General features: G+C 49.0%; 1 protein-coding gene across 1 annotated transcript in view; it reads left to right on the top strand.

Moving 5' to 3' along the window:
- phox2a (paired like homeobox 2A) overlaps positions 1-17,624 on the top strand; it is a 24,454-nt gene extending 6,830 nt beyond the window's left edge. Inside the window, 4 exon segments of the mRNA XM_072475923.1 lie at positions 5,297-5,335; positions 5,338-5,482; positions 7,564-7,612; positions 12,909-17,624. Coding sequence (XP_072332024.1) covers positions 5,297-5,335; positions 5,338-5,482; positions 7,564-7,612; positions 12,909-13,313 — 638 coding nt within the window. The 3' untranslated portion in view covers positions 13,314-17,624.
- Positions 17,625-18,248: the final 624 nt, after the last annotated feature.

Below are 18,248 nucleotides of genomic sequence, written 5' to 3' on the forward strand. Positions count from 1 at the left end.
GAGAGGTGGAGGATGAGGAGGGGAGGGAACAGTGGAGGGGGTGCAGGGAGAGTAAAGGGGGAGGGGGAAGAGGGAGAAGTGGAGGGCAGAGGAGGGGGAAGAGGGAGGGAAGGGGAAGAAGGAAGGGAGGAGGGGGAGGAGTGGGTGAGAGAGGGGAAGTGGGAGGGAAGAGGAAGAGAAAGAGGGAGGGGAGGGGGGGAGGGGAGACGAGGAGGATGGAGGGGAGGAGTGGGGGAGAGGGCAAGAGGAGGGGAGGTGGAAGAGGGAGGGGATGATTGTAGGGGGGATGGGGAAAGGGAGGAGGGGATGGAGTTATACAGGGCGGGATTCTCTGATCCTGAGGCTAAGTCGCGTTTCTCGACGGCGTCAACACGGCTCCAGGATCAGCAATTCTGGCCCCTACAGGGGGGGGGGTCAGCACGGCGCTGGGGGCGGTCCACACTGCTCCAGCTGCCCATCCGGCCGTGGAATGGGCGCCGGGGATGCACGTCGCGAACTCGCGCCTGCGCAGTCCCACTGGCACGATTTCCGGCGCATGCGCGGTGTCCCCCTTGTCCGCGCCGGCCCCGACCCAACACGGCCGCGCAGGAGTACAGGCACCGACGCGGAGGAAAGGAGGCCGGGAGGCAGAGAGGCCGACCCGCCAATCGGCGGGCCATGTGACATCGGAGTACCCCCTGAGGTCGGGCCACCCCCCTCCCTCCCCACAAGCCACCCCCAGACCCTGCAACGCCGAGGTCCCGCCGGCTCAGAGCAGGTTAGAACGGCGTTGGCGGGATTCAGGTTTTTCTTTACGGCCGCTCGGCCCATCCGGGCCCATAGAATCGCGGGGGAGCCGCGTAGAGCGGCTCCCGACCAGCGCTGCGCCAACCACGCCGGGCCCCAGTGGCGCCGATTCTCCACTCTGCGGGGAATCGCGTCCCGGTGTCCGGGGCGGCGTGGCGCGGGTTCGCGAGGCCTCCCCGGTGATTCTCCGACCCAGCGCGGGTCAGAAAATCCCGCCTCGTCCTGTCCACTTTAAAACAGGAAGTCTCCCCAATCGCCAGTCTGTGGTCAGTATAAGCAAGGATGTAACAATGATATGTTTCTCCTGTGGTAGTCAGTCGATTTACTGCAGCAGATTACTCAATTTAGGTTGAATTAAAATTCAAAGTTTAGACAGGCAACTGAACATTTTTATTTTTAAATATTTTTTATTCTCCACCTTTTTCACATTTTCTCCCAAATCTACACCCAACAATAAACAATAATCAGTAACGAATATGTCAATCCCCATATCAATAACGACGATCCATCCTCCCACCAAACCCCAACATTAGCCCGCATGTTCACACAAACAAATGACAAAAGGAATCAGGGATCACCCACAGTCGCCATTAACACACACAGCCCCCCCCCCCAACTCCCCTAGCCCCCAACCGAATGTGATCCAATTCCCGAAAGTGCATAATGAATAACGCCCATGAATTGTAGAACCCCTCCATCCTTCCCCTCAGTTCAAATTTGACCTTCTCAAGCGTTAAGAATTCCAGCAGGTCCCCCCGCCACGCCAGGGCACAGGGTGGAGAGGTTGATCTCCACCCTAACAGGATCTGCCTTCGGGCGACCAACGAGGCGAAGGCTACAACATCTGCCTCCGCGCCCGTTTCCAACCCTGGCTGGTCCGACACCCCGAATATGGCCTCCCGAGGGCCCGGGTCCAGTTTCACGTGCACCACTTTAGAGATTACCCTAAAATCCTCCTTCCAGTAATCCTCCAGCTTTGGACAGGACCAAAACATGAACGTGATTAGCGCCGCCCCCCCCCCCCCCCCCCCCCCCCCCCCGCAACGTTAACAGGCAACTGAACATTAACTGTAATGGGACAGAGTGTCAGCCGAGAGACTTTCTTCATAGGAAAGGCATTGGATTGAATAAATGCAGAAGATAATGAAGGGATTTGGGTGAGCGACTCCAGAAAACTAAATCCACTGTGACACCTACTGGCCAGCAGCTGCAATAACACTGTGACAGTTGACATACCAAAATTGAATGGAAAATATTCACGTAGCAATTTCCAGTTTTATCTAACAGATGGACGCAATGGAGAATGTAAATATAGCCTATAATGTAGCAGGATGACTCCTTATCTACATGTAACAGGGAAACCTCGGGTTCAGCTCTTTCCAATGCTGAATTAGATTGGATTTGATTTATTGTCACGTGTACCGAGTTACAGTGAAAAGTATTGTACCGCATGCAGTCCAGACAGACCGTTCCATACATGAAAAAAGAGAGGACACACATAAATACACAATGTAAACCCAGAGATAGAGACATCGGGTGAGCATACAGGAGTGTAGTACTACTCAGTAGAGAAGATGCGTGAAGAGATCAGGTCAGTCCCTAAGAGGGTCATTCAAGAGTCCCCGTTAACAGCGGGGAAGAAGCTGATTTTGAATCTTTTGAATGAGTTAATTTCAGACCATTAATTCCAATGATACATCTGGACCCAGCGTCACTGGGCTGGGGACGCGGACGATCAGGACATTAAATGATAATTATAGCACGAGAGAGGTCATTCTGCCCAGCCAGCCTCTGCTGATGGCCATGCTCTTCCTCTCACACTAATTATTTGTTTTTTTCCCATGTGTTTACCTAATTTCCCCTCGGATGTAAGTGGGTAATTAACCATAGTCCCACAAGAATCAGAGGCATCTCTTTCCATTAAAGAGAGACATTTGGTTACAGGTATCTCAAAGGGCTCCACTCCACAGGCATGGCGCAAAGTGACGAGGCAGTACTCGTGAGCCCACTTTTCTCTTTGAATAAATCTGTATAATCACTTCAACCACTCCCTGTGGGAGCGAGTCCCACATTCCCCGACTCCCTGTGGGAGCGAGCACCAAATTCTCCCCACTCCCTGTGGGAGCGAGTCCCACATTCCCCCACTCCCTGTGGGAGCGAGCACCACATTCTCCCCACTCCCTGTGGGAGCGAGTCCCACATTCTCCCCACTCCCTGTGGGAGCGAGTCCCACATTCTCCCCCACTCCTGTGGGAGGCGAGTCCCACATTCTCCCCACTCCCTATGGGAGCGAGTCCCACATTCTCCCCCACTCCCTGTGGGAGCGAGCACCACATTCGCCCCACTCCCTGTGGGAGCGAGTCCCACATTCTCCCACTCCCTGTGGGAGCGAGTCCCACATTCCCCCACTCCCTGTGGGAGCGAGTCCCACATTCTCCCCACTCCCTGGGGGAGCAAGTCCCACATGCCACACACTCCCTGTGGGAGCGAGTTTCCACATTCACCCCACTCCCCTGTGGGAGCGAGTTCCACATTCTCCCCACTCCCTGTGGGAGCGAGTTCCACATTCCCCCCACTCCCCATGGGAGCGAGTCCCAACATTCTCCCCACTCCCTGTGGGAGCGAGTTCCACATTCCTCCCCACTCCCTGTGGAGCGAGTCCACATTCTCCCCACTCCCTGTGGGAGCGAGTCCCACATTCTCCCCACTCCCTGTGGGAGCGAGTCCCACATTCTCCCCACTCCCTGTGGGAGCGAGTTCCACATTCTTCCCACTCCCTGTGGAGCGCGTCCCACATTCTCCCCACTCCCCGTGGGAGCGAGTCCCACATTCTCCCCACTCCCCGTGGAGCGAGTCCCACATTCTCCCCACTCCCTGTGGGAGCGAGTCCCACATTCCTCCCCACTCCCTGTGGGAGCGCGTTCCACATTCACCCCACTCCCAGTAGGAGCGAGTCCCACATTCCCCCACTCCCTGTGGGAGCGAGTTCCACATTCTCCCCATTCCCTGTGGGAGCAAGTTCCACATTCTCCCCATTCCCTGTGGGAGCGAGTCCCACATTCTCCCCACTCCCTGAGTGAGCGAGTCCCACATTCCCCCACTTCCTGTGGGAGCGAGTTCCACATTCTCCCCATTCCCTGTGGGAGCGAGTCCCACATTCTCCCCACTCCCTGTGGGAGCGAGTTCCACATTCCCCCCACTCCCCGTGGGAGCCAATTTCACATTCTCCCCACTCTCTGGGTGAAGAAGCTTCTCCACAATCCAATTGATTTATCAGTGATTATCTAATAGTTCTGAGCTGTTGTTTCGTTTCCCTGCCTCCCCCAATGCCCCAACTCCCAGTGGGAACATCCTTCCCGATGACTCCTGCTCGGAGGAGGACATCACTGGGCATTAATGAGGACCAGGTCTGGCTCATCTTGGATGGGCCGATTGGCCTACTTCTGCTCCTATGATTTATAGTCTGAAATCTTTGGCACCTTAAATGGTTGCAACCTCCTCAAACAAAAGTTGCTTGGGCGGGTAAAGGAATAGTTGCCGGCACACTTGCCCCAGCATTAGTTTGCACCTTTAGGAGAGGTGGGTTAGTCTCAAGATGCTCAGATGAAGATTTTAATTAATTAATTAATTGTTCGTGGTGTTTTTCAGATTGATATGACAGTCAATGAGTTGGCTGAGAGGGTTCTTGACACATGCTCCACAATGCAACCTAGTGGCCAGAGCCTGAAACTACATTGTGACAGTTGACGTAGCAAAATAATGATAAATGTTAATGGAGCAATTTACACAATAAATGTTGATGGAAATACCGGATCAAAAAACAGAAAGTGAAGAATGTGAAGCCCTCAGAATCTCACAGTGCAGGAGGAAGCCATTCAACCCAACATGCTCGTTCCAGCTCCTTGAAAGAGCTGTCCAATTAGCCCCTCTCGCCACTGTTCTTTCCCCCATAGCCCTGCAAAATGTTTCCTTCAAGTTTTACCCCAATTCCCTTTTCTGAAAGTTATTGAATCTGTTCCATCGCCCTTTCAGGCAGCGCTTTCCAGATCACAACAGCTCGCTGTGTTGGGGGGGGGCCTGCAGCCTCACGGCGCCGAGGTCCCAGGTTCGATCCGGCTCTGGGTCACTGTCCGTGTGGAGTTTGCACATTCTCCCCGTGTCTGCGTGGGTTTCGCCCCCACAACCCAAAGATGTGCAGGCTAGGTGGATTGGCCCGCGCTGAATTGCCCCTTAATTGAAAAAATGAATTGGGTACTCTAAATTTATTGTTTTAAAAACTCGCTGTGTTAAAAAATGGCATCCTCCTCATCTCCCTCTCTGGCTCTTTTACCGATTTTCTTCAATCTGCGTCTCCTCTGGTAACCGACCCTCCTGCTGATGAAAAACCATTTCTCTCATTTATTCCCTCATTGTTTTGACGTCGATGTGAGATTTTTATACTGCTAAGTATGCTCAAGGCCATTTCGTGAAATGGTGGGTCCGTATTAACCTCAGTTTTTCCTGTTCTTAGTGCCGTACAAGTTCTTCACAGATCACGGTGGGATTAACGAGAACGGAAGCAGCGGAGAATTCGGACAACCTTCACCAGCTCACAGCTGAAGGAGCTGGAGCGAGTGTTTGCTGAGACCCACTATCCCGATATCTACACCAGGGAGGAACTGGCGCTGAAGATTGATCTGACAGAGGCCAGGTCCAGGTAGGAGGGCGTTCCTAATTTCCTCCCCCGGTTTGTTACTCACCCGGAGAGTGTCAGCTGTGGGATCAGTGGGTATCTCTTCCTCACAGAGTGAGTGGTTTCAAGCCCCCTCCAGAACTCAGGCTGACACCCCCGTTGCTGAGGGAGTGCTGCATTGTATGCGGTGCTGTCTTTCAGGTGAACTATTAAAATGAGTCCCTGTCTCCCTCTCAAGCGAATATCAAGATCCCATGGGCACTATTTTGAAGAAGAATCATAGAAACATAGAAAAAATAGGAGCAGGAGGAAGCCATTCGGCCCTTCGAGCCTACTCCGCCATTCATTATGATCATGGCTGATCGTCCAATTCAATAGCCTAATCCCCGCTTTCCCCCCATATCCTTTGATCCCCTTCACCCTAAATGCCGTATCTAACTGCTTCTTGTAAACATACAATGTTTTGGACTCAACTATTTCCTGTGGTAACACATTCCACAGGCCAAACACTCTCTAGGTGAAGACATTTCTCCTCCTCTCTGTGGCTAAATGGTTTATCCCGTATCCTCAGACTGTGACCCAAGGGTGTCCTGGAGAATATTCGTCTCTCCAAACAAATGGTCTGGCGCTAATCATTGTCCTGTTCGCAAGAACGTGCTGTGTATGAATTGGTTGCTGTGTTTCCTGCATTACAACAGTCATTCTAAAATATCCTGTGGAGAGAGGTGCTACGTAAATGTAAGTCCTTTCACAGGAAACAAGAACCTCTGCCATTCTTACCCAGTCTGGGGGGAGGAGGTAATTCCAGTCCCACACTAATGTGGTGGATTCTGAAATGGTCCCAAAAGCCACTCGGTCAAATCAAACTGTTTTAGGGTCGCACTATTTATCTAGCCGTCTCCGGAAGAGATATTTGTTTAAATAGCTGAATTCAGGAGGCTAAGCCAGGAAATCGCTCCCTGTTTCCTTACAGTAGCTTCAAGAGCTTATGGGTAACTGAGAATGAATGACTGGATTAATTTATCAAATCGATACAACACTGAAATATCTCATTCAGTATCCCATTCAAACAATCTCTGTTTAAACCTCAGCAGCACTTAAAAACTAACAGTAACACCAATCAGCAAACTGGTCAGTGGGTTTAGTCAGATAACCTGTTTAATAGTATCCAGGATGGGTCAGAATCTCTCCTGACCTTATTCGAAGCAGTGGCTGAGGTTCTTCCTGCATCTTCAATGAGATTTATAATAATAATATTATAATAACTTCACTGCAGTGTTAACATAAGCCTACTTGTGACACTAATAAAGATTCTTATTATCCTGGGACACGTCCCCCTCCCCAAACCCCCCCCCCCCCCCCCCCCCCCCCCACCTCGCACCATCCCCCACCCTTCCAATTCTCAACATTTTAACGGCCTCAATTAGATAACTGCTTAATCTCCTAGCCGAGAGGGAATCAAATCTAATTAACCCTTTTAGCTGTGGAATCATTGTAGTCAATCTGCTCTGCACTCCCTCCAACATCTCCTTCTTAAGAGCTGAATGCAGTTACCCCAAGGTGGGGTCTAACTAGTGGTTATGTACCCATCGCGTAGTTTCTGCTCTAGCCTCCTGAGTTAAAGGCCAACATTTCATGAGGCTTGTTGATTTGTATTCTTGTCCTGGTCCAACAGACATTAATGATTTGTGTACCAGCACTGCCAAAACCCCTTGCTGCTTCACGGTTCCTACCGAAGGTAGGTTGGAGCTTCCTGTTATTCTTCCTTGGATCGGGTATTTTTCTATTAGCACGGGCCCTGGCCTCTGAATTGAGGAATGTTGCACAGAATTTATATCACTGCAGTAGAGGCAATTCAACCTAACTGGCTTTGTGTTCCCACACAAGCCTCCTCCCACAACTTCTCCCTCTCACCCTATCACAGTATCCTTCTCCCCCTTTCTCCATCATGTATTATCCAGCTTTCCCTTAAATACATCCATACTGTTCATCTCAACCATTCCTTGTGGAGCCAGTTCCACATTCGCACCCCTCTCTGGGGAAAGATGTTTCTCCTGAATTCCTGATGGATTTATTAGGGATGATCTCCTATTTATGGTATCCAGGTCTCCCATGCAAGAGGAACGCGCTCTCTACCTGTACCCCATCAAACACGTTTGTAAGCTTAAATACCTCTACAGGTCAGCCCCCAGTTCACTATCTTGTACGGTGTCTATTGAGCAGATGTTTTAGTTGTTACTTGGTTGCCCTTGGTCAGAGCTTCTGCTGTTCGGGAGATTATCCAACTCCCTTCCAGCTATGATTTATGTGAGGATTGTCGATCTCTTTCTGTGAGAAGGACTTCTGTCATTCCCAAAGCTTCTGTTGTTCCAATTACTGGGGAAATCCATTCGGCTGATATGTCAACCAACACGTTCTAAGCTCAGAGGAATTGTGGATCATTCAGCCCCTTGAGCCCTATTCTCCTGTTACCCCCGTGCTCGCTCACCGACATTGGTTCCCATTCCAGCAACACCTCGATTTTCAAATGTCATTCTTCTTTTCAAATCCCTCCATGGATCCCCCTCCCTATCTCTGTAACCCCTCCATCCTCACAACCCTCTGAGGTCCCCATTCTTGACATCTCCAATTTTAATCACTTCACCATTGGTGGCGGCCACATTCTGCTGGCTGGGTCTTGAACCTCTCCATGTCTCTCCCTCTCTCTCTTTTCCAATATGCTCCCCAAAATCTACCTCTTTGAGCGAGTATTTGTTGAACAGTTAGCTCCTTATGTGTCTTGATGTCAAATGTTGTTTGGTAGTCGCTTCTATGGGGCACCTTGGGGGTCATCTGATTGAGTTAAACGGCGCTCAGGAGGATATACTCGCCTGGAGGGAGCGTAGATTCACCAGAGTCGTGCCAGGATTGACAGGATTGAGGTACATAGAACATAGAAAATACAGCACAGAACAGGCCCTTCGGCCCATGATGTTGTGCGGAACCTTTGTCCTAGATTAATCATAGATTATCATTGAATTTACAGTGCAGAAGGAGGCCATTCGGCCCAGCGAGTCTGCACCAGCTCTTGGAAAGAGCACCCTACCCAAACACAACACCTCCACCCAACACCAAGGGCAATTTTGGACACTAAGGCGATTTATCATGGCCAATCCACCTAACCTGCACATCTTCGGACTGTGGGAGGAAACCGGAGCACCCGGAGGAAACCCACGCAGACACGGGGAGGACGTGCAGACCCCGCACAGACAGTGACCCAAGCCGGAATCGAACCCGGGACCCTGGAGCTGCGAAGCAATTGCGCCACCCACAATGCCACCGTGCTGCCCTGAAGAACAAATAAATCTACACTATATCATTTTACCGTAATCCATGTACCTATCCAATAGCTGCTTGAAGGTCCCTAATGTTTCCGACTCAACTACTTCCACAGGCAGTGCATTCCATGCCCCCACTACTCTCTGGGTAAAGAACCTACCTCTGATATCCCTCCTATATCTTCCACCTTTCACCTTAAATTTATGTCCCCTTGTAATGGTTTGTTCCACCCGGGGAAAAAGTCTCTGACTGTCTACTCTATCTATTCCCCTGATCATCTTATAAACCTCTATCAAGTCGCCCCTCATCCTTCTCCGTTCTAATGAGAAAAGGCCTAGCACCCTCAACCTTTCCTCGTAAGACCTACTCTCCATTCCAGGCAACATCCTGGTAAATCTTCTTTGCACCTTTTCCAAAGCTTCCACATCCTTCCTAAAATGAGGCAATCAGAACTGTACACAGAACTCCAAATGTGGCCTTACCAAAGTTTTGTACAGCTGCATCATCACCTCACGGCTCTTAAATTCAATCCCTCTGTTAATGAACGCGAGCACACCATAGGCCTTCTTCACAGCTCTATCCACTTGAGTGGCAACTTTCAAAGATGTATGAACATAGACCCCAAGATCTCTCTGCTCCTCCACATTGCCAAGAACTCTACCGTTAACCCTGTATTCAGCATTCATATTTGTCCTTCCAAAATGGACAACCTCACACTGTTCAGGGTTAAACTCCATCTGCCACTTCTCAGCACAGCTCTGCATCCTATCTATGTCTCTTTGCAGCCGACAACAGCCCTCCTTACTATCCACAACTGCACCAATCTTCGTATTGTCTGCAAATTTACTGACCTACCCTTCAACTCCCTCATCCAAGTCATTAATGAAAATCACAAACAGCAGAGGACCCAGAACTGATCACTGCGGTACGCCACTGGTAACTGGGATCCAGGCTGAATATTTGCCATCCACCACCACTCTCTGACTTCTATCGGTTAGCCAGTTCGTTATCCAACTGGCCAAATTTCCCACTATCCCATGCCTCCTTACTTTCTGCAGAAGCCTACCATGGTGAACCTTATCAAATGCCTTACTAAAATCCATGTACACTACATCCACTGCTTTACCTTCATCCACATGCTTGGTCACCTCCTCAAAGAATTCAATAAGACTTGTAAGGCAATACCTCACAAATCCGTGCTGACTATCCCTAATCAAGCAGTGTCTTTCCAGGTGCTTAGAAATCCTCTCCTTCAGTACCCTTTCCATTACTTTGCCTACCACCGAAGTAAGACTAACTGGCCTGTAATTCTCAGGGTTATCCCTAGTCCCGTTTTTGAACAGGGGCACGACATTCGCCACTCTCCAATCCCATGGTACCACCCCTGTTGACAGTGAGGACGAAAAGATCATTGCCAACGGCTCTGCAATTTCATCTCTTGCTTCCCATAGAATCCTTGGATATATCTCGTCAGGCCCGGGGGACTTGTCTATCCTCAAGTTTTTCAAAATGCCCAACACATCTTCCTTCCTAACAAGTATTTCCTCGAGCTTACCAATCTGTTTCACACTGTCCTCTCCAACAATATCGCCCCTTTCATTTGTAAATACAGAAGAAAAGTACTCATTCAAGACCTCTCCTATCTCTTCAGACTCAATACACAATCTCCCGCTACTGTCCTTGATCGGACCTACCCTCGCTCTAGTCATTCTCATATTTCTCACATATGTGTAAAAGGCCTTGGGATTTTCCTTGATCCTACCCGCCAAAGATTGTTCATGCTCTCTCTTAGCTCTCCTAATCCCTTTCTTCAGTTCCCTCCTGGCTATCTTGTATCCCTCCAATGCCCTGTCTGAACCTTGTTTCCGCAGCCTTACATAAGCCTCTTTTTTCCTCTTAACAAGACATTCAACCTCTCTTGTCAACCATGGTTCCCTCACTCGACCATCTCTTCCCTGCCTGACAGGGACATACATATCAAGGACACGTAGTACCTGTTCCTTGAACAAGTTCCACATTTCACTTGTGTCCTTCCCTGACAGCCTATGTTCCCAACTTATGCACTTCAATTCTTGTCTGACAACATCGTATTTACCCTTCCCCCTATTGTAAACCTTGCCCTGTTGCACGCACCTATCCCTCTCCATTACTAAAGTGAAAGTCACAGAATTGTGGTCACTATCTCCAAAATGCTCCCCCCACTAACAAATCTATCACTTGCCCTGGTTCATTACCAAGTACTAAATTCAATATTGCCCCTCCTCTGGTCGGACAATCTACATACTGTGTTAGAAAATCTTCCTGGACACACTGCACAAACACCACCCCATCCAAACTATTTGATCTAAAGAGTTTCCACTCAATATTTGGGAAGTTAAAGTCACCCATGACTACTACCCTGTGACTTCTGCACCTTTCCAAAATCTGTTTCCCAATCTGTTCCTCCACATCTCTGCTACTATTGGGGGGGCCTATAGAAAACTCCTAACAAGGTGACTGCTCCTTTCCTATTTCTGACTTCAACCCATACTACCTCATTAGGGTGATACTCCTCGAACTGCCTTTCTGCAGCTGTTATACGATCTCTAATTAACAATGCCACCCCCCCACCTCTTTTACCACCCTCCCTAATCTTATTGAAACATCTATAACCAGGGACCTCCAACAACCATTTCTGCCTCTCTTCTATCCAAGTTTCCGTGATGGCCACCACATCGTAGTCCCAAGTACCGATCCATGCCTTAAGTTCACCCACCTTGTTCCTGATGCTTCTTGCGTTGAAGTATACACACTTCAACCCATCTCCATGCCTGCAAGTACTCTCCTTTGTCAGTGTTCCCTTCCCCACTGCCTCATTACACGCTTTGGCGTCCTAAATATCGGCTACCTTAGTTTGCTGGACTACAAATCCAGTTCCCATTCCCCTGCCAAATTAGTTTAAACCCTCCCGAAGAGTACTAGAAAACCTCCCTCCCAGGATATTGGTGCCCCTCTGGTTCAGATGCAACCTGTCCTGCTTGTACAGGTCCCACCTTCCCCAGAATGCGCTCCAATTATCCAAATACCTGAAGCCCTCCCTCCTACACCATTCCTGCAGCCACGTGTTCAGCTGCACTCTCTCCCTATTCCTAGCCTCGCTATCACGTGGCACCGGCAACAAACCAGAGATGACAACTCTGTCTGTCCTGGCTTTTAACTTCCAGCCTAACTCCCTAAACTTGATACAACAATAATAATCTTTATTAGTGTCACAAGTAGGCTTACATTGACAATGCAATGAAGTTACTGCAAAAAGCCCCTAGTCACCTCACTCTGGCACCTGTTCGGGTATACTGAGGGAGAATTCAGAATGTCCAAATTACCTTACAAACGCATCTTTCGGGACTTGTGGGAGGAAACCGGAGCACCGGAGGAAACCCACACAGACACGTGGAGAATGTGCAGACTCCACACAGACAGTGACCCAAGGCGGGAATCGAACCCTGTTCCCTGGCGCTGTGAAGCAACACCGCTAAACAACTGTATACATTCTGAGTCATAGCACTCTGCATTCAATGAGTACTGAATAAAGGTCATTGGTGTGAAACATTAGCTGTTTCTCTCTCCTGAGACGCTGCATGACGTGCTGTGCGTTTCCAGCATTTTCTGCACTTATTGCATATTCAAAGCAGGTTATTAAAGACCGGTGCAACAGAACACACTGAACCACATCTGTAAAGATTATTGAATACAGAACCCACTCTCTGCCCCAGAGGGCTGGAGATGCTCAGTCACTGAGGAAACTCAAGACAGAAGTCATAGGTTTTTTTTATAGAATTATTTTTTAAATAGAATCCCTTGAGTGCAGAAGGAGGCCATTAGGCCCGTCAAGTCTGCAGCGACCTTCCAAAAGAACACCCCACCCATGTCCACTCCCCTGCCCTACCCTGTTACCTAACTTGCACATGCTTGGACACTAAGGGGAAATTTATCATGGCTAATACGAGGCCAGGTTTTACAAACTAAGCTTGTATTGTATTGAGTGTCGCAGGCTGAGGGATGATCTGATTGAGCTACTGTTGTCTACCCTATTGAATCGACTCTTTTATTCCCCCCACTTCCTGATGTGTCTTTTTCCCCCGTCTCATTCCAGGTCTGGTTCCAGAACCGACGGGCCAAATTCCGTAAGCAGGAGAGGGCTGCCAACTCGAAAGGGAACAGCAGCAACCCACCCGGGAAGAAGGTAGACCTCCTGCCCGAAGAGGATGACTCCACGGAGGCCAAGTGCACCGACCCAGACAGCACGGCCAACCCTGCCTGCTCCTCCTCCTCCTCTTCCTCCTCCTCCTCCTCAGGCCCTATCTCCAGCACCAGCCCCCATGCTGTCAACATGCCGAGTCCCAACAGTTCCCAGTCCATCAAGGCGCCAGCCTGGCCAAGCAACGATCTCCTGAAGGCCCAAGCTTGGCAGCCCAGCGACAGTATGACGGGTCCATTCGCGGGCGTGCTCTCCACCTTGCATAGAAAATGCAACGTGCTCAAGCCTAATCTGTTCTAGAGAGAGAGAAAACCCCACAGCCTGGGCCATAACTCCCTCTCCCTAACCCCCCAACATCACCCCCTACCCCGCTCTCCTTTGACGTTGTTTGGCACCTTGGCAAGGGGAGCGCTGATGACCTAACTGGTTGGCACACGCACCACTCTCCCCGCGCTCCCCCCAACCCTAGCCACCTGACTCAAACCTGGCCTTGCATCTCGTGCCTCGCCATGTGGTCGAGCGACAACTCCACTGGGTTTGTCGCTCCCTTTCATCGTCACATCCCTCAGTAAACACACTGGCGACAGCCTCCGTCCCCTGTCTCACATCAAAGAGTGTCCTCCCGGGGTCAGACTTCAGTCGGTCCGAGCTCAGCCCTGCACAGGCACACAGGAGGAGAATTCTTCTTTTAAACCCGCTGCCTGGAAAGATTCAACAATAACTTTGGAAAGGGAGAATTGGATAAATCCCGGAAAAGGAGAAATCGGCGGGACTATGGGGAAAGAGCGGGTCAGTTCTTTCAAAGAGCTAGCACAGGAGTGATGGCTGAATAGCCTCCTATGCAGAATGATTCTATGGATGGAAGTACATATAGAACATGGAATCTGACCAACCAGCTGGCCAGATAAACCCTGAACTATGTTTTCAAACTGAATGAAAAGGATGAATTCTTTAAGTTGTGAATTGATTCTTTCACCAAATCCTTCCTCTCGCTCTCTCCATATAATCTGGAAGGTTGGGGACAGCGGGGGATTGGGAGAGGGAGGGCAGTGCATCTGTGATCCACGGGCATTAATTCCTCATTAAGGGATGACTGTTTTCCAAGGCCAGGGAATGAGCGCTATTCAACCTTGGGAGCTGAATCCATTCCTGATCGAACCCCAGATGTTCGCTGATGACCAGTGGGGTGGGATGGCGAGTGGGGCTGAATTCCCCACCCTCTCCTTGCCCAGTGTGTAAAATGTTCAGAGCCCTGAGATTGAGGCCAGAGTAGGTGACAGCCAAACTTGCATTGAACAACCTGTGTTCATGTGGCAATGCAGCCAGTGAAATGAGTCAATGCTCCTGATTCTAATCCAAATACCCCCTCAGCCCCCATGCCCCACATGGTTTACCAGCCACACAGCACTCGCTACCTAGACCGACAGAATGAAGACTTGCAAAGGCGATTGGAAAGTCACAGGAGTTTGTGAAACTTCTCCTGGGAAGAAGGCAAGGTTGTCAGGGCAGGAGAAGTGTGTGAGAAAGGGCAATAAATGTTCTTCAAAACATACAAAGTTTGCATTTACCCTCTGGAGTAACCCGGAGTCAATCCGGCAATGTTATTCTTTCCTTGTTTGGTGATTTTTTAAAAATAATTTATTCTCAAATGTATATGAATTAATTTATGTTGATAGTTAAATTCTCTTTCATATGTAATTGGTGAAAGGGTTTGTTCTCACTGGACAACACTCCAAATCCTAAATATTCTCTAACAATCAAAAGTCATAAGTACTTCTCTACAACAGTTATCTTCCTGGTACACTTGGGGCACCACATTATATCACACAACGGACATCTCTGTACACTGACTGGTGTCTCTCAGTCCCCTCTCTCTCTCAGGGAGATATCTGTACACTGACTGGTGTCTCACAGTCCCCTCTCTCTCTCAGGGAGATATCTGTACACTGGCTGGTGTCTCTCAGTCCCCTCTCTCTCTCAGGGAGATATCTGTACACTGACTGGTGTCTCTCAGTCCCCTCTCCCTCTCAAGGAGATATCTGTACACTGACTGGTGTCTCTCAGTCCTCTCTCTCAGGGGGATATCTGTACACTGACTGATGTCTATCAGTCCCCCCTCTCAGGGAGATATCTGCACACTGACTGTTGTCTCTCAGTCCTCTCGGAGATATCTGTACACTGACTGGTCTCTGTCAGTCCCCTCTCTCTCTCAGGGAGATATCTGCACACTGACTGGTCTCTCTCAGTCCCCCCTCTCTCTCAGGGGGATACCTTTACACTGACAGGTGTCTCTCAGTCCCCTCTCTCTCAGGGAGATATCTGTACACTGACTGCTGTCTCTAAGTCCCCTCTCTCTCTCCTCAGGGAGATATCTGTACACTGACTGGTGCCTCTCAGTCCCCTCTCTCTCTCAGGGAGTTATCTGTACACTGACTGGTGTCTCTCAGTCCTCTCTCTCAGGGGGATATCTGTACACTGACTGATGTCTATCAGTCCCCCCTCTCTCTCAGGGAGATATCTGTACACTGACTGGTGTCTCTCAGTCCCCTCTCTCTCTCAGGGAGATATCTGTACACTGACAGGTGTCTCTCAGTCCCCTCTCTCTCAGGGGGATATCTGTACACTGACTGATGTCTATCAGTCCCCCCTCTCTCTCAGGGAGATATCTGTACACTGACTGGTGTCTCTCAGTCCTCTCTCTCAGGGAGATATCTGTACACTGACTGGTCTCTCTCAGTCCCCCCCCCCCTCTCTCAGGGAGATAGCTGTACACTGACAGGTGTCTCTCAGTCCCCTCTCTCTTTCAGGGAGATATCTGTATACTAACTGGTTTCTCTCAGTCCCCTCTCTTTCTCAGGGTGATATCTTTACACTGACACGTATCAAAGAGATATCTGACTGATGTCTCTTTGAGTTGTGGGGGCGATTGAAATATATAAGGTCACTGTAGATACAGGTACAAAGTCTATTTGATTGCATTTAGAGGGTGAATCTTGTCCTCCGTATGTATTAGGATAATTTTGCTGTTTCCAATTGAGAACAATGCTAGTTAAATATTGTATAATTACATATCAAGTGTACATACGGTGATAGAACTGTTATAAATACTGCCTGAGCTCCTAGATACTGTCTTTGTGATTTTAACAGACTTACCATTCTTATGTCCAAAGAATTGATGAGGTTTGTAATCAAATTGTATTTTTGATTTTTCAGATCAATCTATTGAGTGCTGAACCATTTTTATAGTCTTTGAAGTAAACCTAGTCTCTGTGTGATGTTACCATCTTGGTAGCTTGTAAGAGGACATCCCATAATAAGGCCAGGACTGTGGCAAACTGCTCCAGCATTAGCTGCAGTGAGGCTTGTTGCCATGCATTGTCACCTTACACTGAGGCCCATTACTAACCAGGGGCCAGATTAAGACCCATTGCTTTGGTAAAGTAATCTGGGCCCAGATTAAGGCCTGTTACTATAACCAGGCCCAGATTAAGGCCTGTTGCTGTGATAAACTAACCAGAACCCAGATTAAGTCTTTCCTGTAACCAGGCCTAGATTAAGGCCTGTTGCTGTGATAAACTAACCAGAAGCCAAGTTAAGCCTGTTACTATAACCAGTCCCAGAATAAGGCCTGTCAAAGTCATAAACTAACCAGAACCCAGGTTAAGGCCTGTTGCTATAACCAGGTCCATATTAAGGCCTGCTGCTGTGAAAAACTAACCAGAAGCCAAGTTAAGGCCTGTTGCTGTAACCAGGCCCAGATTAAGGCCTGTTGCTGTGATAAACTAACCAGAACCCAGTTTACGGCCTGTTGTTGTAGCCAGGCCCAGATCAATGCCTGTTGCTGTGATAAACTGACCAGGGCCTGAATTGCATTGTGACCCTGTTGCTATGGTAAACTAACCTAAGGCCCCTGAGGCTCATGATCCTCCTTTCCTGTCCTTTCCTTTTCATGCCCTGTGGAAGCGTTTGCCCTCAGTCAGAACCTCAGATACGACAAATAAGACTTCCTAGCTGGCTGAGGGAAAGCCCCAATTGAATTGGCATTTGGACAACCCGGAATAGAGCCATGAGGCACAAACATCCTGCTCTGCAATTTAAAGATGGACTGTGAAACAATCTGTGAAAAAAATTGATCAGTTAAAATTTTAAGTGTGAACACTTGGTCAGAACTAGAAGTTGCAGACGGGCTACATTTTAAACCGAATGGCTGGATCAAGAGAATGAGTAGACCCAATGCTGTCCCAGCACACACTGAGCCCAAGGTGGAGGACCATGAACTCTGATCAGAATCCAGAACCAGCCCAGATTTATTCTCAGACTAAACAAGGCCACAGGGAGAGTTTGTTTTCAAATCTTTCCTCAGCACGTGTGGAAAAGGAGGCCATTCAGCCCTGAAAGCCCATCCTGCCCCTCCCATTAAACCTCTTTCTTAATTCCACTTCACCCAACACTCAAGAGATTAGTCTGAACGGACTGATGCTTATCATGTAAAATTGTTATTCAAAACAGCCTTGTGTAAATGAAGCAATGTGTCGAAAGTTGTGAATGAATTTGTGAATCCATCGAGAACTAATCCAACGGTGTACAGCTGTGCAGAGTTTGAAATAAAACAACCATTTGCTCTATAACTTCAAGACGGGTCCTATTATTCACTGTCCGTTCTTTTTGGGGAGAGCAAGTGTCATTAACACAATTTCTGATGGTGCTGATCGGGGGCAGCACGGTGGCGCAGTGGTTAGCACTGCTGCCTCACGGCGCTGAGGACCCGGGTTCGACCCTGGCCCCGGGTCACTGTCCGTGTGGAGTTTGCACATTCCCCCCGTGGATGCGTGGGTCTCACCCCCACAATCCAAAAAGATGAGCAGGGTAGGTGGATTGGCCACGCTAAATAATAATAATCGTTATTAGTGTCACACGTGGGCTTACATTAACACTGCAATGACGTTACTGTGAAAAGTCCCACCTCGCCACATTCCGGCACCTGTTCGGGTTCACAGAGGGAGAATTCAGAATGTCCAATTCACCTAACAAGCACGTCTTTCGGGACTTGTGGGAGGAAACCGGAGCACCCGGAGGAAACTCACGTCGGCACGTTGTCTCTCAATTAAAAAAAAACATAATTGGGCACTTTAATTTTTTTTTAAAATGATGGTGCTGATCACCTCACTATTGAACTTCCCTGGAGTTTATAAACATAGAGAGAAGTGTACAGAATGGTGTGTTGCCTCCCTGGTG

Source organism: Scyliorhinus torazame, chromosome 15 (assembly GCF_047496885.1).
Source record: "Scyliorhinus torazame isolate Kashiwa2021f chromosome 15, sScyTor2.1, whole genome shotgun sequence".
Classification (NCBI taxonomy): domain Eukaryota; kingdom Metazoa; phylum Chordata; class Chondrichthyes; order Carcharhiniformes; family Scyliorhinidae; genus Scyliorhinus; species Scyliorhinus torazame.